This window comes from Pistacia vera, unplaced genomic scaffold, assembly GCF_008641045.1.
Source record: "Pistacia vera cultivar Batoury unplaced genomic scaffold, PisVer_v2 Contig621, whole genome shotgun sequence".
NCBI classification, from domain to species: domain Eukaryota; kingdom Viridiplantae; phylum Streptophyta; class Magnoliopsida; order Sapindales; family Anacardiaceae; genus Pistacia; species Pistacia vera.
This window is the reverse complement of record NW_022196470.1, coordinates 93,827-116,703: the sequence shown is the minus strand read 5'-3', so window position 1 is coordinate 116,703 and position 22,877 is coordinate 93,827. Positions and strand designations below refer to the sequence as shown.

At 34.9% G+C, this 22,877-nt stretch overlaps 2 protein-coding genes and 1 pseudogene across 2 annotated transcripts; all 3 read right to left on the bottom strand.

Moving 5' to 3' along the window:
* Positions 1–1,771: 1,771 nt before the first annotated feature.
* Positions 1,772–5,204, bottom strand: LOC116110967 (protein PPLZ12-like). The gene is made up of 4 exons (XM_031397178.1): positions 5,010–5,204; positions 3,557–3,595; positions 2,704–2,800; positions 1,772–2,445 (listed from the first exon to the last, which is right to left on the bottom strand). Exons 1-4 carry the CDS (start codon positions 5,202–5,204, stop codon positions 2,075–2,077), a joined length of 702 nt encoding a protein of 233 aa, XP_031253038.1. The 3' UTR covers positions 1,772–2,074.
* A 4,890-nt stretch (positions 5,205–10,094) lies between these two features.
* LOC116110966 lies at positions 10,095–12,704 on the bottom strand (annotated as a pseudogene).
* A 4,087-nt stretch (positions 12,705–16,791) lies between these two features.
* On the bottom strand, positions 16,792–22,805 carry LOC116110965 (hypersensitive-induced response protein 4-like). Its single transcript, XM_031397177.1, has 6 exons — positions 22,615–22,805; positions 20,050–20,281; positions 18,739–18,859; positions 18,548–18,639; positions 17,699–17,795; positions 16,792–17,440 (listed from the first exon to the last, which is right to left on the bottom strand). The coding sequence occupies exons 1-6, from the start codon at positions 22,803–22,805 to the stop codon at positions 17,070–17,072; spliced, it is 1,104 nt and encodes a 367-aa protein (XP_031253037.1). The 3' UTR covers positions 16,792–17,069.
* Between the last annotated feature and the right edge of the window lie 72 nt (positions 22,806–22,877).

Genomic DNA, 22,877 nt, shown 5'->3' with positions numbered 1-22,877 from the left:
ACCTCTTTCACTTAAGGACCAAGCCCTAGCAAGCCAAAACACGTCGTTTTATTTTTCACATCTGACGCAGTTTCGCCGCAGCGAAGCTTTTTTCTTGCCGCAGAGAGAATCTTTCGAGCCAAATTTGAGCATGAAAGAGTCTTAATATGGAAAAGTATTAAAAATATGAATTGTAGCCCTTTATATTATGTTTCTACTCGTTCAGGAATCAGAACAATCCGAGGTCTACAGCTCAAGTTATGGAAGAAATACTGAAGCACATCCAAAGACGTTTTCCTTCGGTTTCCAATGTACTGTTCACAACTTCAAGCCAAGTTTTCACCATTGTCCAGTCAGAATTAGGAAAAACCCAAAACATGAAAGTTGTAGCTCTGCTTCTTAGCTTTCTAAAGCTTCTAAAATCAGGTCATTCTGAGTTTCCAAGCTCAAGTTAAGTAATTTACGCTCAAAACTGTCATCTATACTCAAAATCATCGTTTAGGCCTACAAAGACAAATTAATAAAATTAGGTAGCAATTATGGCCCAATTTGTATGAGAAGTATCCTAAATCCTATCGAAATTCAATACAAAATCATAGGAAAAAATAGGATTATCATTTATAATAACCACAAATTCACCAAAAATATTCTACATAAATTTAGAATTCAATCACAACTCTAATAAAAGTAAAATACACAAAGATTTACAAAAATATGGATTACAATCACTCCAAATCCAGATACGCATGTAAAAGGGAAGGGAAGTTGGGAATTGAGAAAGAAAAACTTGAATATAAAAAAGGCAAAACCTAACTTTTTCTCTTTTTTTTTACCTTTTAAAAAAACTTCTCAAATTTTTTTTAAAAGTTGAGGGCAGGCCTGGGCCTACCCTCAAAGGGCCTGGGTCCGCCCCTGATCCCAATTGATTACTCATTATTGCTGGGTTATTAAGTGTTTGGGAACTTGAGGATTACAGCGAAGGCAAATGGAGGTTACAGCACAAGGTTGAGCTAAAGGATTTGCTTTCAGAAAATTCAGGGATGGTGAAAGAGGTGCTAAAGGAAAGTAGTCAGATGTATTATCTAGACATAGTAGCTTTCCACCCGTTTGATGTAAATATTATCTACTTCTGTTTCCCACACCACCTTTGTATCCTGCAACCTACAAACGCGAACTATGCAAGTAATAGTAAACGACTTTTTCCCACCCAAGGTTTTCCTTAATGACACTTTCCCACCCAAAAGTTTCAAAATACCACTTTTTCACCCAAAGTTTATGTTCCGTTAATATCCAAAACACTCTCCAATTTCTCATCCAACGTTTGGCGAATTATCAGCCAGGGTAAGAGGAGTTTTGTAAAGTGAAGGCCAGTGAATATAATGGTAGTGACAAATTGAATATTCACTACCAGAATTAACCAGAAATCAGTTAAGAATAAAAAACCCTAGTTTTATTGTGGTCGACAATCGACGACAAATTAAATGTCAGAATGAAAAGAGTTTTATAGAGAAGAGACTGGAGGTTCAAATGGTATTGGCAAAGCGAATTTTCACCTCCAGAATTAGCTTTAGGTAGTAACGAAATATTAACTTTTGAGTGAGAATGTGGTATTTGCAAACTTTTTGGGTGGAAAATGTCATTAGGCAAACCTTGGGTGGGAAAAGTTTACTCATGCAAGTAATTACTGGACTGGCAAAAAAGTTTTATTATGGTCAAGTTTCTAAACGGTCATGCAATCTTGGTGGCCAACCACAATTCCTCCTCTAGAAGATATATTTGTAGCCCTTGTATATCATATTAATCATCGGTTTTCAAAATTATTAGCAATACTTGTTTCCAGAGCTTATACAGCCTTGAAAACAAAATAACAGAAATTATCCATTCAAATGATGATCAAACAAAACATGAAAATATTGTTTACACAACCTCAGAGACTATACAGTAATATGGACGCCATTACGCACTATACTATATGATGTAATGTAACTGTATTAACTAGTTTGAACGCCATCTATTTTACCCAGCCTCTCTAAATTAAAAGATAGAACTTTACCCAGGGCAGCAATGTTGGACAATAACTGCTCAGGGGCCAAAATCACTCGATTTTTATTTCAGCACAGGCACCCTCCATCATCCCATTGCGTATCTGCTCTGTGATATCCCTAACATGGCCAGGACCATGGGGTATAAAAACAGTGGTGTTCTTTGATGAGTTTCCAAGGTCCTTAATTGTGTCGAAATACTGAGTGACCATGATGAGATCCATCACTTCCTTAGCTGAGGCGCCTTCCACCTTGTGAGAGAAGTTCAAGATGTTCTCTCTCAAACCATCTGTAATTGCCTGTCGTTGTCTCGCCACTCCTACTCCACCAAGGTACTTGGCTTCAGCTTCCGCTTCTGCTCTTTTAACTTGGAGAATCTTCTCAGCTTCCCCTTTGTATACACTAGCAAGCTTAAGTCTTTGAGCTGTAATGAGAGATTGATTAGTGTTCAGTTACTAAATAACATAATATTAAGCCTGAATAACATCTAGCTTATAAGTGTACATTTAATCCCCTATGTCTTACATCTACTGATATCAGACATTAAATTATCAAGCCAAAAACAATTGTCGCATTATCTTTCTTACTCTTTAAGAAATTACTTTATACTAATGTTGGAAATTGAAAAATAAAAATACATCTGGATACAGCAAACAGCAAGGTAATAGACCAAGGTCACTACCTGCATTGATCTCATTCATTGCTTTGCGCACAGCAGCATCAGGTATAATGTCAACCATCAGTATATGTTCAATGCTATATCCATATGCTCCCATCACCTGATCCATGATTTGAATATAGAACATAAAAACCCGTTACCCAATGACACAAGGTAAAAACATATATAATTGGGCCAAAGGGGTAAACTATGGGAAACAAAAGTTTCCTGCGATGGATATTATGTTGATCCAATTACCTATTAAAGATTCCACTCATTCAAACCATCAGAGAATCAACAATGGACATTCAAGTGAAATAAGCCCAATAATAACTAGAGAAGAGCGTCACAGTAAATGTTATTATCCTTGATTACAAATCATATGATTAGAAAGGAAAAAAAAAAAAAAAAAAAAGCAAAGCACTTTAGACATTTCACATTGACAATTAAAGAAATCTTTTATATTGTTCTATGCAGGATCATAGAACTTTGAATTCAAACTTCATAGAACCAAAGACTATAATTACCATGTACAAACCTTGTTTTCCTCTTCTTTTATTCCTTTTTTTTTTTTTTTTTTTTTTTAAAGAAAAGAGGGCGATAATATGTACATGAATAATATCTAAGTTGAGCAAGACGCACAAAGCAAAAAATGACAGAAAAAGCAATAGAAAGTTTTCCTGATAAATGAAAAAAAAAAAAAAAAAAAAATCTATTCCTTGCAAGCCCAATCTTTTACTCATGTACATAAAAATCTTCTAATATGCCTGATCATCACAGAGAATAGATAGAGAAACCAAGGCAAAAACATATAACATAACATGCAGCTTTTAAGCACAGAGGTACTAAAATATTAGAATACAAAACAATCTATTACCTTCTCAAGTTCTCCAAACAGATTTACAACTTCACCCTTCTGTTCAAAGCTCATCCAATGTCATTCGCGGAACAACAGCACAACCACTAAGAAATGCATAATTGAGGACTAAGAAGGAAGGAAGAAACAAAAAGCATATACCAATATAAAGATGAAAGTTTAAGAACATTATCATATGTACCATCAAATACATAAGCCTGGTCTGCTCTTTGGGGTTTTGCAACTCATAAAATGCATCACAGCATTTTGTGTGACTATCCGGTATTGAATTGAGCAAAGCAGTTGCACAAAGACATTGTCCGAAATTACAGGGCCATTTTTTATACTATAAGCAAGAAAATATCTCAACTCACAATAGATCTCAATCAAGTATACTGAAACAGCAGAAAAAAAGATAAGAAACAAATAACAATACCAATTTCCTACTAGAATGATAAATTCAGGGCCAGTCTTTTTACAAGAAAATTCCTATGTACATCTCAAAGCCAAGCATATCTGTTAAGTGTCTTATTCAAAATGTCACAAAATATACCGTTGCAACAATCTTGGCTCAATTTGAGTGATGCAAATATACATTGATAATTTTAACTACAACCATCACAAGGAGAAGCTTACTATTGGGATGACCTTTCTTGGTTCATAGTCCATACATGACAACTAACTGGACAGGAGAGGGTTTGGTTTCTTCCTACATATTTTTATGACAAGAAACAATGTTTCTACCTGTATGAATGACAACATAAAGTCCTTCAGGTGAAAGTATAATTGTATGAAACATCGATAAGCTAGTTTTCATATAAGAATTTCGTCCTTGTTCACCAACCATATGTAACATAAATCTCACTTTCGACTATAAATCCAAAGCCAGAAATACACCTTCTTGCAACCATCTTATGTCAAAATATCATCAACCAACCTTAGAAAATATAATTTCAAACGTCTAATGCTCAGAACCCATCCCCATCCCCACCTCAGGTTTTTAGTTTCTATTTCATTCATATCTTAGCTAGATATCGAAACGGCAACTAAATGCCACTCCAGGATATTTTCCCTACATCATAAAACCAATTGCCCAAATTCAATCAACAACTTTTTTAGACATCTGCATATAAGACACTAACCTACATGAGTAACAACGTTATGAATCAAAACACACGTTATAAAATCACTTTTATTTTATTTTTTAAATTCAAGAATTCCCCAAAGTCCGAATAGGCACCACCAAACCCTAATCTTCAAAAAGCACAAATCTTAGCTTAATAATCCTCTTCTTTTGTCATTATGAGGAATCGCAATATAAACCCTCCAAAACAAACACACCTCTAATCAATCAATCATACAAATTCAACAAACAAATCAAACACTCACACATTTCCTTATCAATATAAATGAAACAAACAACCAAATAATAATAATAATAATAATAATAACCCAAAAGTAAGAATGCAAATACCTTGGTTTTGGTTTCGATGCGGACATCGAGGGAACTGATCCTGGTGGACATCACTCCCGCGAGCCATTCACCAGCGAAAGGATTGAAAAGGTTGAACCCCGGCTGAGCCAACTTGTCGAACCGGCCCCATTTCTCGACCACGCCGATACTGGCCTGGTCTATGCACCCAATAACTCCACAAAACGTATTCCCCATCTCTCCGTTCTTCCGTTTTCTTCTTTTGGAAGTCTTTTAACTCTTTATTATAACTGTTTTTGTTTGATTTTTCTCCTTGTGTAAGCGCCAAGCTGAGCGCAAGCGTACTGGATTGATCGTGAGGTTTGAGTTTCGCGGTTAAGGCATAAGTTAGATTTGATGATTTGATCGTGACGTAATAAATTTTAAAGTAATTCTTAGAAATATTTATGTTTATCCATTCAACTGTTCAAAGGCCTTTGAGAGGTGGCATTAATTAATTAATTGGCTATGAAAAAGACTTAAAAGTAATTAAAATGTACTTTAAAATCATAGAAAAGAATTAAAGGGGTCCAAAGAGAATTGTTGGGGCTTCGATAACACCACTCAATCATCTACAAAGAGGCCCATTTATTACCATTGAAGTCCAATTACAATTCGGCCCAAATATTCCGAAGAGGTTAATTCAACCTATACAAGTGACGGCATTAAACCTGTCCAGCCCACATGAAATTCTTAGCTGAATTTCAGCGCTTCACTATTGGACAAACTTTTGAAACCCTCTTTTCCAAGTTGGTGTTGTCAACTATTTCAGCATTAATAGGTTACATAAACATATTTGGGAGTCCCATTGACTGGTTAGTAGGCGAGAGCCCTGCTCCTCGGTGAGCGGGTGGGGGTTGTGAGGGCAGCCCCCCCAGGCCTGTAGGCGGTTTGAGCCTTTTCTATGTAGAACCGCTGTAGGATTTCTTTAAGTCTTTAATAATTTATTAGGTTTGGACTTAGGAATATGAATCCTTATAAAATTAGGTTTTGTCACTTTAAATCTAGTATATAAACATATTTTTCTCTTGTTATGAGTGTGATAGCAATTATAGGGTAATTCATTCATTGCAAACGAGAGAGGTGAGAAAGTATTGTAATAATATTGACTTGGCTAGATATAGCCCATATTGGGTGAACCATGATAAATCACGCGTGTTATTTTCTCTTTGTTTACTGTCCGTGATTTGTTGTGCTGTTATTTTGTTATTGTTGCTGTCTTTATTTCGTTCATTTCGAACAATTCATTGAAAATTTCATGATTTTTAAATGCAGCACCACCATATTACTAAGGATACTCACTCACATTACTCATCATATCATGTCTATTTTGATTCTTTTACTATATTTTCTATTTGGGTTTAGTTAAATCAATCAAATTACATGTAATTTACAAGAAAAAAAAACTCTACTATAGAGATATAATAATGGAGTTAAAATCAATATATGAAGATTACTTGTGCAAAACAGTGACTCAAAAGTTTCTTGATATTCAATTAATCTCTCCTCATAGTTTAATCGTATTCAATTGATACAGTTCCTTTTGTCTTCTTCTTCATGAGTGGAATTGACTAGAACCACTTCTCTCCAATGTTATCAGTTGAGCCATTCTCCTCAACTTTACTGATATGTTCAGACCAAGCTCAGTAGTCAGTGCAGAAACTCAGCCTTTAAGGCGTCAAGCACTAATGGACGACTGAACTGAAGAAGATCGAACCTGATAAACCTGCATGTGAGAGCTAGCACATATATGTCAGAAAAACTTGCTAAAATCCAATAGAGATTACTTATCACGCTTAAACTACTAATTTTATTTAACATTTCATACAGATTGTATCCAGGGGAGCCATTACACCCCATTACACGTTACTTTATATATGTACTCCTTGCCTCATAACTGGTAGAGCGTTTGGTACTGTAAAAAATCATTTAATATGATTAAAAAATTTGTACTTCTTTCAAATATGTAAGTGCTTTCTGAAATTTTTTAGAATATGTAGAAAAATGTTTGATAGTTATTATACACAGATATGTCGTTTGTCAGATAATAGTGTGTAGGGCAGATACATGCAACATAATAGACGACATGGCATAACTTAAATAATATGCGGATGACTCCTCGTCTAATGAACTATACTGTGAACGACATGCCACTTTGGCTACACTTACACGAATTAATTGTTATAAAATAGCGGGCAATTTACCTTGTAGATCTCCAAACGTGTATTCCCACGCTTGCACGCACAAACAACCGAAGCATATCTATATACAAAAGATTGAATTTAATTTCTTTTCTTTTGATTTTTTCTTTCTTAAACAAATAGCAATATACATAATGGAAGAACACAAGATGCAATGCATATATAAAAAAAGAAACAGTATTGAGCCATGCAGATATGTCCCTCAAAAGGATGCAGAATCTTTAGACCACAACTTGTTTATATTATACACTCCCCATTTCTCATTGATCATCTTCTGACTCCCACGTTCACTTTATTTTCTTACTAGTTTCTCGGAATCCAGTTGCAGCCAAGAAAATAATAAAAATAAGTTCATAGAATAGAGGAGAAAATACTAAATATCATGAGGGTGGGAGACCATAACTGACCAGAACTCATCATGATTATTGTAATCTACAGTACATTGTATGAATTTCTATCATTTCTTCATCTGCAGAATCAGACAAATGGGACCTCTCACATTGTTGAAGAGACCACAATCTCGAGACAAAAAACTTTTTATATGGGGCTTGATTTGTTATCTCTGTGCTTGGGATGGAAGCAGCTTGATCTGAATTAGATCTCTGTATGGCGTTTGGGTGGTAGAAACTCGACATCTTTCAATGTAGCCAGCTAATTCTGTGTAGGATTACTTGCAACTTGGCGTATTTTAAATAGGGTTGTTTCCTGTGAAAAATTAATTAATTATATAACCTGGTTTTAGTTTATATATAATTTAACTTAAGCCTGCAATATTTCTTCTAATTCTCCTTTAAAAATGTCATTTTTTTGTTGGTGTCATTAAGCTATGTCCATGGAGCTTGTCCCATCAAGCCCCGTCTGTCTTAGCAGGGTTATAACATGTCTCCAGCAAGGGCCTAGATGGTGAAAGGTAAGGCTTAGTTAAACTTTGATTAATTTAATACTTTTATTAAATATGTGGAATGAAATGGAAAACATTTCTTAATTTCTATGAGTTCTTGTACACAAAACTGTTATGCGGTTGACATTTAATAGAAAAATGTACCATTCAATTACAATAAGCAGTTTTTGAGAAAAATTTTGCTGGAAATTAGTAATAATGTTAGGTCTACATGGTAAAATATATCTTATGAATGATGATAATATGTAAATTTCGTATATACAAATACAAAATATGTCGATCAAAATGGATCCGATATCAGAGAAAAAGATTCATACAGCTTGATTTTTGTTATAAAAATATTGTTTCAATATGTTCCCTAATAACTAAAGCTTTATATATATATATATATATGAGGAAACAACTTTCTCCCACACGAATAATGGTTTAATAACACTTTTTCACATATAAACTTTTAAAATATCTCTTTATTATCCAAATTTATGTTATGTACGTTTCCGAGTTTGGCATCTTTGCGATCTCACACCACCACTGTTCTCTTCTCCGATCATCATTTACCAAAACCCATTAAACCCTACTCCCGCCGACGTCGTCGATCGCTGACAATCGAGCAATTAGAGTTTACGTAACCACACCTCTCAAGCCAAATTCTAATTAATCCTAACCACCAAAATCTAACATTTTACCATAAAAAAACTCATCAGTCACACCTCTTCAAAAGCTCTAACAACTTGGATCAAGTTTTCTTTTTGTTTGTCACTAAAATATAAATTTAAATAATAAAATAATATTTTAAAAATTGATAGGTAGGAAAATGTTATTAAGTCAATTTTTACGTGGGAAAAAGTCGTTAACTCTATATATATGGGATTATTGATTGCATCCATCTCACCGCAGGAGAAAGCTGAGTGGAAACCGTGTCAGCTTCATTTGAAGATAAAATTTCACAACTCGGATATATACAAAACAAGGGCCTACTGTCAGAATTAATAAACACAAAAAACACAAAGAATAAATTTATAATAAACTGAAACTGCATCATTTGCAGTAATTTTATGAGACCATAAGAATCAAATTAGTATTTAAAATCTAATAAAATATATATATATTTAACCGACAACCCACTGATATATATATTTTTGAGAGGCTAAAAACACTCCCCGAGAACCCATAAAGTATGATTCCAATACAATTAATTAAATTAATTATGAATTTTTAGAGTTTCTAAACAGCCCGTACCTTAGAGGACATTGTACAAATTGCTTATGATTTAAGCACCATTTCAATATTAAATCTCAAATTAAAAATATAAGTTTGTTGCTTAGCTGCCAGATAGTTACCATGGAGCCTGGTTTGATTTGTCTCTAAGATATCAGCATAATTAAATGCATTGTCCGAGATTTTATATAAATTTATTTTAATATAAATTTCTCTATTGTATGTCACTCCAATGTAGGACATCACAGCTAATTATGAGATTAACATTTGGGAAATTATATGGAGCCTGACTATATTAATATTTATTTATTAATAAAATATAAATCATGCTAGGCCCCTTTAAATTAATATGAATCAACTATTAAGACAACTTTAACAATTATTAAGATGGTATCCTGGAAACTTACTTAAGATCTCTTGTGGGCCAAAAGAAATATTAGCAGTCCTTTTAAAATATTTAAATAATTTTATTTTAATTACTAGTTAAAAATTAGTTACGGTAATGGTTCTTCCAAGTAGAAATCCCAAAGATCACCATCGGAAATTAGGACTACCTTGACATAGGACCTGTGAGGCTGTGCTGTGCTGTGATAACCAATTCTTGCATCGATGTATAACCCTTCTCGGACGCAAGTTAATGTGCTGGAAAATCATTCGGATATGCTGGTCGCGAAAATGATACCTCCACACACTAGCTATCAATGGTGTATTGTGAGACTCTCTTCGGCGTTGACCTTAAACCTCTCTCAAGAGTGTACATTTAATCCCCTATGTCTTACATCTACTGATATCAGACATTAAATTATCAGCCAAAAACAATTGTCGCATTATTTCTTTACTCTAAAAATTACTTTATACTAATGTTGGAAATTGAAAAATAAAAATACATCTGGATACAGCAAACAGCAAGGAATAGACCAAGGTCACTACCTGCATTGATCTCATTCATTGTTTGCGCACAGCAGCATCAGGTATAATGTCAACCATCAGTATATGTTCAATGCTATATCCATATGCTCCCATCACCGATCCATGATTTGAATATGAACATAAAAAACGTTACCCAATGACACAAGGTAAAAACATATATAATGGCCAAAGGGGTAAACTATGGGAAACAAGTTTCCTGCGATGGAATTATGTTGATCCAATACCTATTAAAGATGCACTCATTCAAACCATCAGAGAATCAACAATGGATTCAAGTGAAATAAGCCCAATAATAACTAGAGAAGAGCGTCACAGTAAATGTTATTATCCTTGATTACAATCTATGATTAGAAAAAAAAAAAAAAAAAAAAAAGCAAAGCACTTTAGACATTTCACATTTGACAATTAAGAAATATTTATATTGTTCTATGCAGGATCATAGAACTTTGATTCAAACTTCATAGACCAAAGACTTAATACCATGTAAAAACCTTGTTTTCTCTTTTATTCCTTTTTTTTTTTTTTAAAAGAAAAAAAGAGGGCGATATATGCACATGAATAATATCTAAAGTTGAGCAAGACGCCAAAGCAAAAAATGAAGAAAAAGCAATAGAAAGTTTTCTGATAATGAAAAAAAAAAAAAAAAAAAAAATCTATTCCTTGCAAACCCAATCTTTTACTCATGTACATAAAAATCTTCTAATATGCCGATCATCACAGAGAATAGATAGAGAAACACAAGGAAAAACATATAACATAACATGCAGCTTTTAAGCAAAGAGGTACTAAAAATATTAGAATACAACAACAATCTAGTTACCTTCTCAAGTTCTTCCAAAACAATTAGCAACTTACCCTTCTGTTCAAAGAGCTCATCCAATGTCATTCGCGGAACAACAGCACGAACCATAAGAAATGCATAATTGGAGGCATTAAGAAGGAAGGAGAAACAAAAAGCATATACCAATATAAAGATGAAAGTTTGAGAACATTATCATATGTACCATCAAATACTAAAGCCTGGATCTGCTCTTGGGGTTTTGCAACTCATAAAAGCATCATCAGCATTTTGTGTGACTATCGGTATTGAATTGAGCAAGCAGTTGCACAAAGACATTGTCTGAAATTACAGGGCCATTTTTTATACATATAGAGAAAGAAATATCTCAACTCACCTAGATATTCTCAATCAAGTATAACTGACAACCGAGAAAAAAGATAAGAAACAAATAAGAATACCAATTCCTACGAATGATAAATTCAGGCCAGTCTTTTTACAAGAAAAATTCCTGTAGCATCTCAAAGCCAAGCATATCTGTTAAGTGTCTTATTCAAAATGTCACAAAATATTCCGTTGCAACAATCTTGCTCATATTTGAGTGATGCAAAATATACATTGATAATTTAACTACAACCATCACAAGGAGAAACTTACTATTGGGATGACCTTTCTTGGTTCATAGTCCATACATGACAAACTAACTGGACAGGAGAAAGTTTGGTTTGTTCCACATATTTTTATGACAAGAAACTAAGTTTCTCCTGTATGAATGACAACATAAAGTCCTTCAGGTGAAGTATAATTGTATGAAACATCGTATAAGCTAGTTTCCATAAATAAGAAATTGTCCTTGTTCACCAAGCATGTAACATAAATCTCACTTTCGACTATAAATCCAAAGCCAGAAATTAACCCTCTTGCAACCATCTTATGTCAAAATCATCAACCAACCTTAAGAACATATAATTTCAAAACGTCTAATGCTTCAGAACCCATCCCCATCCCCACCTCAGGTTTTAGTTTTCTATTTCATTCATATCTTAGCTAGATATACGAAACGGCAACTAAATGCCACTCCAGGATATTTTCCTACATCATAAAACCAATTGCCAATAATCAACAACTTTTTAGACATTCATATAAGACACTAACCTACATGAGTTAACATACTTATGAATCAAAACACACGTTATAAATCACTTTATTTTTATTTTTTAAATTCAAGAATTCCCCAAAGTCCGAATTCAAGGACCACAAACTACAATCTTCAAAAAGCACAAAATTTGTAGCTTAAATCCTCTTCTTTTGTCATTGTGATGATATCAATTATAAACCCTCCAAAACAAACCCACCTCTAATCAATCAATCATACAAATTCAACAAACAAATCAAACACTCACACATTTCCTTATCAATATAAATGAAACAAACAACCAAAAAAATAATAATAATAATAACCCAAAAGTAAGAATGCAAATACCTTGGTTTTGGTTTCGATGCGGACATCGAGGGAACTGATCCTGGTGGACATCACCCCGCGAGCCATTACCAGCGAAAGGATTGAAAAGGTTGACCGGCTGAGCCAACTTGTCGAACCGGCCCCATTTCTCGACCACGCCGATACTGGCCTGGTCTATGCACCAACAACTACACAAACGTATTCCCATCTCTCCGTTCTTCCGTTTTCTTTGGAAGCCTTTTAACTCTTTATTTAACTGTTTTTGTTTGATTTTTCTCCTTGTGTAAGCGCCAAGCTGAGTGCGACGTACTGGATTTATCGTGAGGTTTGAGTTTCGCGGTTAAGGCATAAGTTAGATTTGATGATTATGATCGTGAACGTAATAAATTTTAAAGTAATTCTTAGAATATTTATGTTTATCCATTCAACTGTCAAAGGCCTTTGAGAGGTGGCATTAATAATTAATTGGCTATGAAAAAGACTAAAAGTAATTAAATGTACTTAAAATCATAGAAAAGAATTAAAGGGGTCCAAGAGAATTGTTGGGGCTTCGATAACACCACTCAATCATCTACAAAGAGGCCCATTTATTACCATTGAAGTCCAATTACAATTCGGCCCAAATATTCCGAAGAGTGATTCAACCTATATCAGTGACGGCATTAAACCTGTCCAGCCCACATGAAATTCTTAGCTGAATTTCAGCGCTTCACTATTGGACAAACTTTTGAAACCCTCTTTTCCAAGTTGGTGTTGTCAACTATTTCAGCATTAATAGGTTACATAAACATATTTGGGAGTCCCATGACTGGTTAGTAGGCGAGAGCCCTGCTCCTCGGTGAGCGGGTGGGGGTTGTGGGGCACCCCCCAGCTGTAGGCGGTTTGAGCCTTTCTATGTAGAACCGCTGTAGGTTCTTTAATCTTTAAAATTATTAGGTTGGACTTAGGAATATGAATCCTTATAAAATTAGGTTTTGTCACTTTAAATCTAGTATAAAACATATTTTTCTCGTTATGAGTGTGATAGCAATTATAGGGTAATTCACTTATTGCAAAAGAGAGAGGTGAGAAAGTATTGTAATATATTGACTTGGCTAGATATAGCCATATTGGGTGAACCATGATAAATCACGCGTGTGTTATTTTCTTTGTTTACTGTCGTGATTGTTGTGCTGTTATTTTGTTCCGCTGTTGTCTCTATTTCGTTCATTCCGGAAAATTCATTGAAAAATTCATTATTTTTAAATGCACCACCACCATTTACTAAGGATACTCACTCACATTACTCATCATATCATGTCTATTTTGATTCTTTTACTATATTTTCTATTTGGGTTTAGTTAAATCAATCAAATTACATGTAATTTACAAGAAGAAAACTCTACTAAGAGATATAATAATGGAGTAAAATCAATATATGAAGATTACTTGTGCAAAACAGTGACTCAAAGTTTCTTGATATTCAATTAATTCTCTCCTCATAGTTTATCATATTCAATGATACAGTTCCTTGTCTTCTTCTTCATGAGTGGAATTGACTAGAACCACTTCTCTCCAATGTTATCAGTTGAGCCATTTCCTCAACTTATGATATGTTCAGACCAAGCATCGTAGTCAGTGCAAAACTCAGCCTTTAAGGCGTCAAGCACTAATGGACGACTGAACTGAAGAAGATCGAACCTGATAAACCTGCATGTGAGAGCTAGCACATATATGTCAGAAAAACTTGCTAAAATCCAATAGAGATACTTACACGCTTAACTACTAATTTATTTAACATTCAAAGATTGTATCCAGGGGAGCATCCATACACCCCATTACACGTTACTTTATATATGTACTCCTTGCCTCATAACTGGTAGAGCGTTTGGTACTGTAAAAAATCATTTAATATGATTAAAAAATTTGTACTTCTTTCAAATATGTAAGTGCTTTCTGAAATTTTTAGAATATGTAGAAAAATGTTTGTAGTATTATACCCAGATATGTCGTTTGTCAGATAATAGTGTGTAGGGCAGAACATGCAACATAATAGACGACATGGCATAACTTAAATAATATGCGGATGAATCCTCGTCTAATGAACTATACTGAAAAGACATGCCACTTTGGCTACACTTACACGAATTAATTGTTATAAAATAGTGGGCAATTTACCTTGTAGATCTCCAAAAGTGTATTCCCATGCTCGCACGCACACACACCGAAGCATATCTATATACAAGAGATTAATTTAATTTTTTTCTTTCTTAACAAATAGCAATATACATAATAGAAGAACACAAGATGCAATGCAATATAAAAAAAGAAACAGTATTGAGCCATGCAGATATGTCCCTCAAAAGGATGCAGAAGCTTTAGACCACAACTTGTTTATATTATACACTCCCATTCTCATTGATCATCTTCTGACTCCCACGTTCCCTTTATTTTCTTACTATTCTCGGAATCAGTTGCAGCCAAGAAAATAATAAAAAAGTTCATAGAATAGAGGAGAAAATACTAAATATCATGAGGGGGGGAGACCGCATTAAATGCCATAATAAGGGCTGACGTTTCAAATGCGTTGTGCAGTCAAAAGCTGTCAATACGACGTCGAGTCAGCACACCATGCATTTAATGCACCTGACACATTACAGCGCGAGCAGAGTGCCCGACAGTGCGGATGTAGGTTCATTGAATCTCTCCACAGCATAGAAAGGAACGTCCGACGAATCCAGGTTGCTAGAATGATGGTCATCAGGTCGTTTGGACAAGGGTGGCTCGAGGTCGTGCTCGCAAAGGATTCTGCACCGAGCTTCTTCCATTCAGGTCGAAACGACCAAAACCTATCACGGCACGAGTTAGTTTCCAAGGTTCGATCCTCAAACCTTAAAAACTAGGGGACTTCTGTTATGCCTGGGAAATAAAGAGTTGACGTGGGAGCGCGTGACGAGATGTGGCCTGCTCCCGTCAGAATGATAAGCGCACGTCAGGCCTGCCATGCATCCTAGAGCTTCCACGTGTCCGCTTACCTGCTCCAAATCGCGTAAAATCTGCTGTTAGACCTCCCATACGCAAGGTTTATGTGTACAAGGGCAAGGGAAGGAAGAAAGGCGAGGGTGTGTTGGATGTGAGTCTGGTAAGGGATGATGAGGTGTGCAAGGAGGGTAGTTAGGCCTGGGAAGTCTGTTATGGGAAGGGACACGTGCATGGGAAGTTTGTTATGGATGGGAACACCTAGCTGTCAATTAGTTAGAGGCTGAATAAGGGTTTATAAAGAGAAGGAAATGAGGGAGGCAGGATATCGGGAAAAATATATTTCATAGGCTGCTTGGGAGGTCCCCAGCTCGAATTGCTGGGAACTTGGCTTGTTATTTTCATTCTGTGTTTCTGTTATCTCATTCCAATTAATACAATCTGCCATTTTCTCTCTTTGCTTTGGTGCATTTCTTTAGCTGTGTGTGTTGTGTGTGCTACTGTGATTTTTCGACTACAGGGAGTTCCATCAGATTTGCTTTCAGAAAATTCAAGGATGGTGAAAGAGGTGCTAAAGGGAAGTAGTTAGATATATTATCTAAACGTAGTAGCTTTCCACCCGTTTGATGTAAATATTATCTACTTCTGTATCCCTCACCAACTTTGTATCCAGCAACCTACAAACGCGAACCATGCAAGTAATAGTACATGACTTTTTCCTACTCAAGGTTTTCCTTAATGACATTTCTCACCCCAAAATTTCAAAATACCACTTTTCCTCCCAAAGTTTACATTATGTTAATATCCAAAATACTTTCCACTTTCTCATCCAACGTTAGACGAATTATCAGCCAGGGTAAGAAAGGTTTTGTAAAGTGGAGACCAGTGGATATAATAGTGGTGACAGATTGAATATTCGCTACCAGAATCAACCAGAAATTAGTTAAAAACAAAAAACCCTAACTTTGCAATTGTCGACAATCAATGAAAAATTAAATGTTAAGAGTGAAAATGGTTTTATAGAGAGGAGACTAGAGTTCAAATGGTGTTGGTGAAGCAAATTTTTACCTCCAGAATCAGCTTTGGATAGTAACGGAATATTAACTTTGGGTGAGAATGTGGTATTTTAAAACATTTTGGATGGAAATGTCATTAAGGCTAACCTTGGGTGGGAAAACGTTTACTCATGCAAGTACTTACTGGACTTCAACATGCTGGCAAGAAAGTTTTATTATGGTCAAGTTTCTACACGGCCATGCAACCTTGGTGGCCAACCACAATTCCTCCTCTAGAAGATATATTTGTAGGTATATCATATTAATCATCGGTTTTCAAAATTATTAGCAATACTTGTTTCCAGAGCTTATACAGCCTTGAAAACAAAATAACAGAAATTATCCATTCAAATGATGATCAAACAAAACATGAAAATATTGTTTACACAACCTCAGAGACTATACAGTAATATGGACGCCATTACGCACTATACTATATGATGTAATGTAACTGTATTAACTAGTTTGAACGCCATCTATTTTACCCAGCCTCTCTAAATTAAAAGATAGAACTTTACCCAGGGCAGCAATGTTGGACAATAACTGCTCAGGGGCCAAAATCACTCGATTTTTATTTCAGCACAGGCACCCTCCATCATCCCATTGCGTATCTGCTCTGTGATATCCCTAACATGGCCAGGACCATGGGGTATAAAAACAGTGGTGTTCTTTGATGAGTTTCCAAGGTCCTTAATTGTGTCGAAATACTGAGTGACCATGATGAGATCCATCACTTCCTTAGCTGAGGCGCCTTCCACCTTGTGAGAGAAGTTCAAGATGTTCTCTCTCAAACCATCTGTAATTGCCTGTCGTTGTCTCGCCACTCCTACTCCACCAAGGTACTTGGCTTCAGCTTCCGCTTCTGCTCTTTTAACTTGGAGAATCTTCTCAGCTTCCCCTTTGTATACACTAGCAAGCTTAAGTCTTTGAGCTGTAATGAGAGATTGATTAGTGTTCAGTTACTAAATAACATAATATTAAGCCTGAATAACATCTAGCTTATAAGTGTACATTTAATCCCCTATGTCTTACATCTACTGATATCAGACATTAAATTATCAAGCCAAAAACAATTGTCGCATTATCTTTCTTACTCTTTAAGAAATTACTTTATACTAATGTTGGAAATTGAAAAATAAAAATACATCTGGATACAGCAAACAGCAAGGTAATAGACCAAGGTCACTACCTGCATTGATCTCATTCATTGCTTTGCGCACAGCAGCATCAGGTATAATGTCAACCATCAGTATATGTTCAATGCTATATCCATATGCTCCCATCACCTGATCCATGATTTGAATATAGAACATAAAAACCCGTTACCCAATGACACAAGGTAAAAACATATATAATTGGGCCAAAGGGGTAAACTATGGGAAACAAAAGTTTCCTGCGATGGATATTATGTTGATCCAATTACCTATTAAAGATTCCACTCATTCAAACCATCAGAGAATCAACAATGGACATTCAAGTGAAATAAGCCCAATAATAACTAGAGAAGAGCGTCACAGTAAATGTTATTATCCTTGATTACAAATCATATGATTAGAAAAAAAAAAAAAAAAAAAAAAAGCAAAGCACTTTAGACATTTCACATTTGACAATTAAAGAAATAATTTTATATGTTCTATGCAGGATCATAGAACTTTGAATTCAAACTTCATAGAACCAAAGACTATAATTACCATGAAAAAACCTTGTTTTCCTCTTCTTTTATTCCTTTTTTTTTTTTTTAAAAAGAAAAAAAGGGCGATAATATGCACATGAATAATATCTAAAGTTGAGCAAGACGCACAAAGCAAAAAATGACAGAAAAAGCAATAGAAAGTTTTCCTGATAAATGAAAAAAAAAAAAAAAAAAATCTATTCCTTGCAAACCCAATCTTTTACTCATGTACATAAAAATCTTCTAATATGCCAGATCATCACAGAGAATAGATAGAGAAACACAAGGAAAAACATATAACATAACATGCAGCTTTTAAGCACAAGAGGTACTAAAAATATTAGAATACAAAAACAATCTAGTTACCTTCTCAAGTTCTTCCAAAACAGATTTAGCAACTTCACCCTTCTGTTCAAAGAGCTCATCCAATGTCATTCGCGGAACAACAGCACGAACCACTAAGAAATGCATAATTAGAGGACATTAAGAAGGAAGGAAGAAACAAAAAGCATATACCAATATAAAGATGAAAGTTTTAAGAACATTATCATATGTACCATCAAATACATAAGCCTGGATCTGCTCTTTGGGGTTTTGCAACTCATAAAATGCATCATCAGCATTTTGTGTGACTATCCGGTATTGAATTGAGCAAAGCAGTTGCACAAAGACATTGTCCTGAAATTTACAGGGCCATTTTTTATACATATAGAGCAAGAAAATATCTCAACTCACAATAGATATTCTCAATCAAGTATACTGAAAACAGCAGAAAAAAAGATAAGAAACAAATAACAATACCAATTTCCTACTAGAATGATAAATTCAGGGCCAGTCTTTTTACAAGAAAAATTCCTAGTAGCATCTCAAAGCCAAGCATATCTGTTAAGTGTCTTATTCAAAATGTCACAAAATATTCCGTTGCAAACAATCTTGGCTCATATTTGAGTGATGCAAAATATACATTGATAATTTTAACTACAACCATCACAAGGAGAAACTTACTATTGGGATGACCTTTTTCTTGGTTCATAGTCCATACATGACAAACTAACTGGACAGGAGAAAGTTTGGTTTGTTCCTACATATTTTTATGACAAGAAACGAATGTTTCTACCTGTATGAATGACAACATAAAGTCCTTCAGGTGAAAGTATAATTGTATGAAACATCGTATAAGCTAGTTTTCCATAAATAAGAATTTCGTCCTTGTTCACCAAGCCATATGTAACATAAATCTCACTTTCGACTATAAATCCAAAGCCAGAAATTACACCTTCTTGCAACCATCTTATGTCAAAATATCATCAACCAACCTTAAGAACATATAATTTCAAAACGTCTAATGCTTCAGAACCCCATCCCCATCCCCACCTCAGGTTTTATGTTTTCTATTTCATTCATATCTTAGCTAGATATACGAAACGGCAACTAAATGCCACTCCAGGATATTTTCCCTACATCATAAAACCAATTGCCCAAATTCAATCAACAACTTTTTTAGACATTCTCCATATAAGACACTAACCTACATGAGTTAACATACGTTATGAATCAAAACACACGTTATAAATCACTTTTATTTTATTTTTTAAATTCAAGAATTCCCCAAAGTCCGAATTCAAGGCACCACCAAACCCTACAATCTTCAAAAAGCACAAAATTTGTAGCTTAAGAATCCTCTTCTTTTGTCATTGTGATGATATCAATTATAAACCCTCCAAAACAAACACACCTCTAATCAATCAATCATACAAATTCAACAAACAAATCAAACACTCACACATTTCCTTATCAATATAAATGAAACAAACAACCAAATAATAATAATAATAATAATAATAACCCAAAAGTAAGAATGCAAATACCTTGGTTTTGGTTTCGATGCGGACATCGAGGGAACTGATCCTGGTGGACATCACTCCCGCGAGCCATTCACCAGCGAAAGGATTGAAAAGGTTGAACCCCGGCTGAGCCAACTTGTCGAACCGGCCCCATTTCTCGACCACGCCGATACTGGCCTGGTCTATGCACCAAACTACACAAAACGTATTCCCATCTCTCCGTTCTTCGTTTTCTTCTTTTGGAAGCCTTTTAACTCTTTATTATAACTTTTTGTTTGATTTTTCTCCTTGTGTAAGCGCCAAGCTGAGTGCGAACGTACTGGATTTATCGTGAGGTTTGAGTTTCGCGGTTAAGGCATAAGTTAGATTTGATGATTTGATCGTGACGTAATAAATTTAAAGTAATTCTTAGAATATTTATGTTTATCCATTCAACTGTTCAAAGGCTTGAGAGGTGGCTAATTAATTAATTAATGGCTATGAAAAAGACTTAAAGTAATTAAAATGTACTTTAAAATCATAGAAAAAGAATTAAAGGGGTCAAAAGAATTGTTGGGGCTTCGATAACACCACTCAATCATCTACAAAGAGGCATTTATACACATGAAGTCCAATTACAATTCGGCCAAATATTCCGAAGAGGTTAATTCAACCTATATCAGTGACGGCATTAAACCTGTCCAGCCACAATGAAATTCTAGCTGAATTTCAGCGTTCACTATTGGACAAACTTTGAAACCCTCTTTTCCAAGTGGTGTTGTCAACTATTTCAGCTATTAATGGTTACATAAACATATTTGGGAGTCCATTGACTGGTTAGTAGGCGAGAGCCCTGCTCCTCGGTGAGCGGGTGGGGGTTGTGAGGGCAGACCCCCCAGGCCTGTAGGCGGTTTGAGCCTTTCTATGTAGAACCGTTGTAGGATTTCTTTAAGTCTTTAATAATTTATTAGGTTTGGACTTAGGAATATGAATCCTTATAAAATTAGGTTTTGTCACTTTAAATCTAGTATATAAAAATATTTTCTCTTTATGAGTGTGATAGCAATTATAGGGTAATTCATTCATTGCAAAAAAGAGAGGGTGAGAAAGTATTGTAATAAATTGATTGGATAGAGCCCTATTGGGTGAACCATGATAAATCACGCGTGTTATTTTCTCGTTTATGTCCGTGATTTGTTGTGCTGTTATTTTGTTCTCGCTGTTGTCTCTATTTTCATTCCGGAAAATTCATTGAAAAATTCATTATTTTAAATGCAACCCCACCATTTTACTAAGGATACTCATCACATTACTCATCATATCATGTCTATTTTGATTCTTTTACTATATTTTTATTTGGGTTTGTTAAATCAATCAAATTACATGTAATTTACAAGAAAGAAAACTACTATAGAGATATAATAATGGAGTTAAAATCAATATATGAAGATTACTTGTGCAAAACAGTGACTCAAAAGTTTTCTGATATTCAATTAATTCTTCCTCATAGTTTATCATATTCAATTGATACAGTTCCTTTGTCTTCTTCTTCATGAGTGGAATTGACTAGAACCACTTCTCTCCAATGTTATCAGTTGAGCCATTCTCCTCAACTTTACTATGTTCAGACCAAGCTCAGTAGTCAGTGCAGAAACTCAGCCTTTAAGGCGTCAAGCACTAATGGACGACTGAACTGAAGAAGATCGAACCTGATAAACCTGCATGTGAGAGCTCTAGCATATATGTCAGAAAAACTTGCTAAAATCCAATAGAGATTACTTACACGCTTAAACTACTAATTTATTTAACATTCATACAGATTGTATCCGGGGAGCCATTACACCCCATTACACGTACTTTATATATGACTCCTGCCTCATAACTGGTAGAGCGTTTGGTACTGTAAAAATCATTTAATATGATTAAAATTTGTACTTCTTTCAAATATGTAAGTGCTTTCTGAAATTTTTTAGAATTGTAGAAAAATGTTTGATAGTTATTATACCCAGATATGTCGTTTGTCAGATAATAGTGTGTAGGGCAGATACATGCAACATAATAGACGACATGGCATAACTTAAATAATATGCGGATGACTCCTCGTCTAATGAACTATACTGTGAACGACATGCCACTTTGGCTACACTTACACGAATTAATTGTTATAAAATAGTGGGGCAATTTACACTTGTAGATCTCCAAAGTGTATTCCCATGCTCGCACGCACACACAACCGAAGCATATCTATATACAAGAGATTAATTTAATTTCTTTTCTTTCTTAAACAAATAGCAAATACATAATAGAAGAACACAAGATGCAATGCATATATAAAAAAAGAAACAGTATTGAGCCATGCAGATATGTCCTCAAAAGGATGCAGAAGCTTTAGACCACAACTTGTTTATATATACACTCCCCATTTCTCATTGATCATCTTCTGACTCCCACGTTCCCTTATTTTCTTACTAGTTTCTCGGAATCCAGTTGGAGCCAAGAAAATAATAAAAATAAGTTCATAGATAGAGATAGAGGAGAAAATACTAAATATCATGAGGGTGGGAGACCATAACTGACCAGAACTCATCTGATTATTGTAATCTACAGTACATTGTATGAATTTCTATCATTTTCACTGCAGAATCAGACAAATGGGACCTCTCACATTGTTGAAGAGACCACAATCTCGAGACAAAAAACTTTTTATATGGGGCTTGATTTGTTATCTCTGTGCTTGGGATGGAAGCAGCTTGATCTGAATTAGATCTCTGTATGGCGTTTGGGTGGTAGAAACTCGACATCTTTCAATGTAGCCAGCTAATTCTGTGTAGGATTACTTGCAACTTGGCGTATTCTAAATAGGGTTGTTTCCT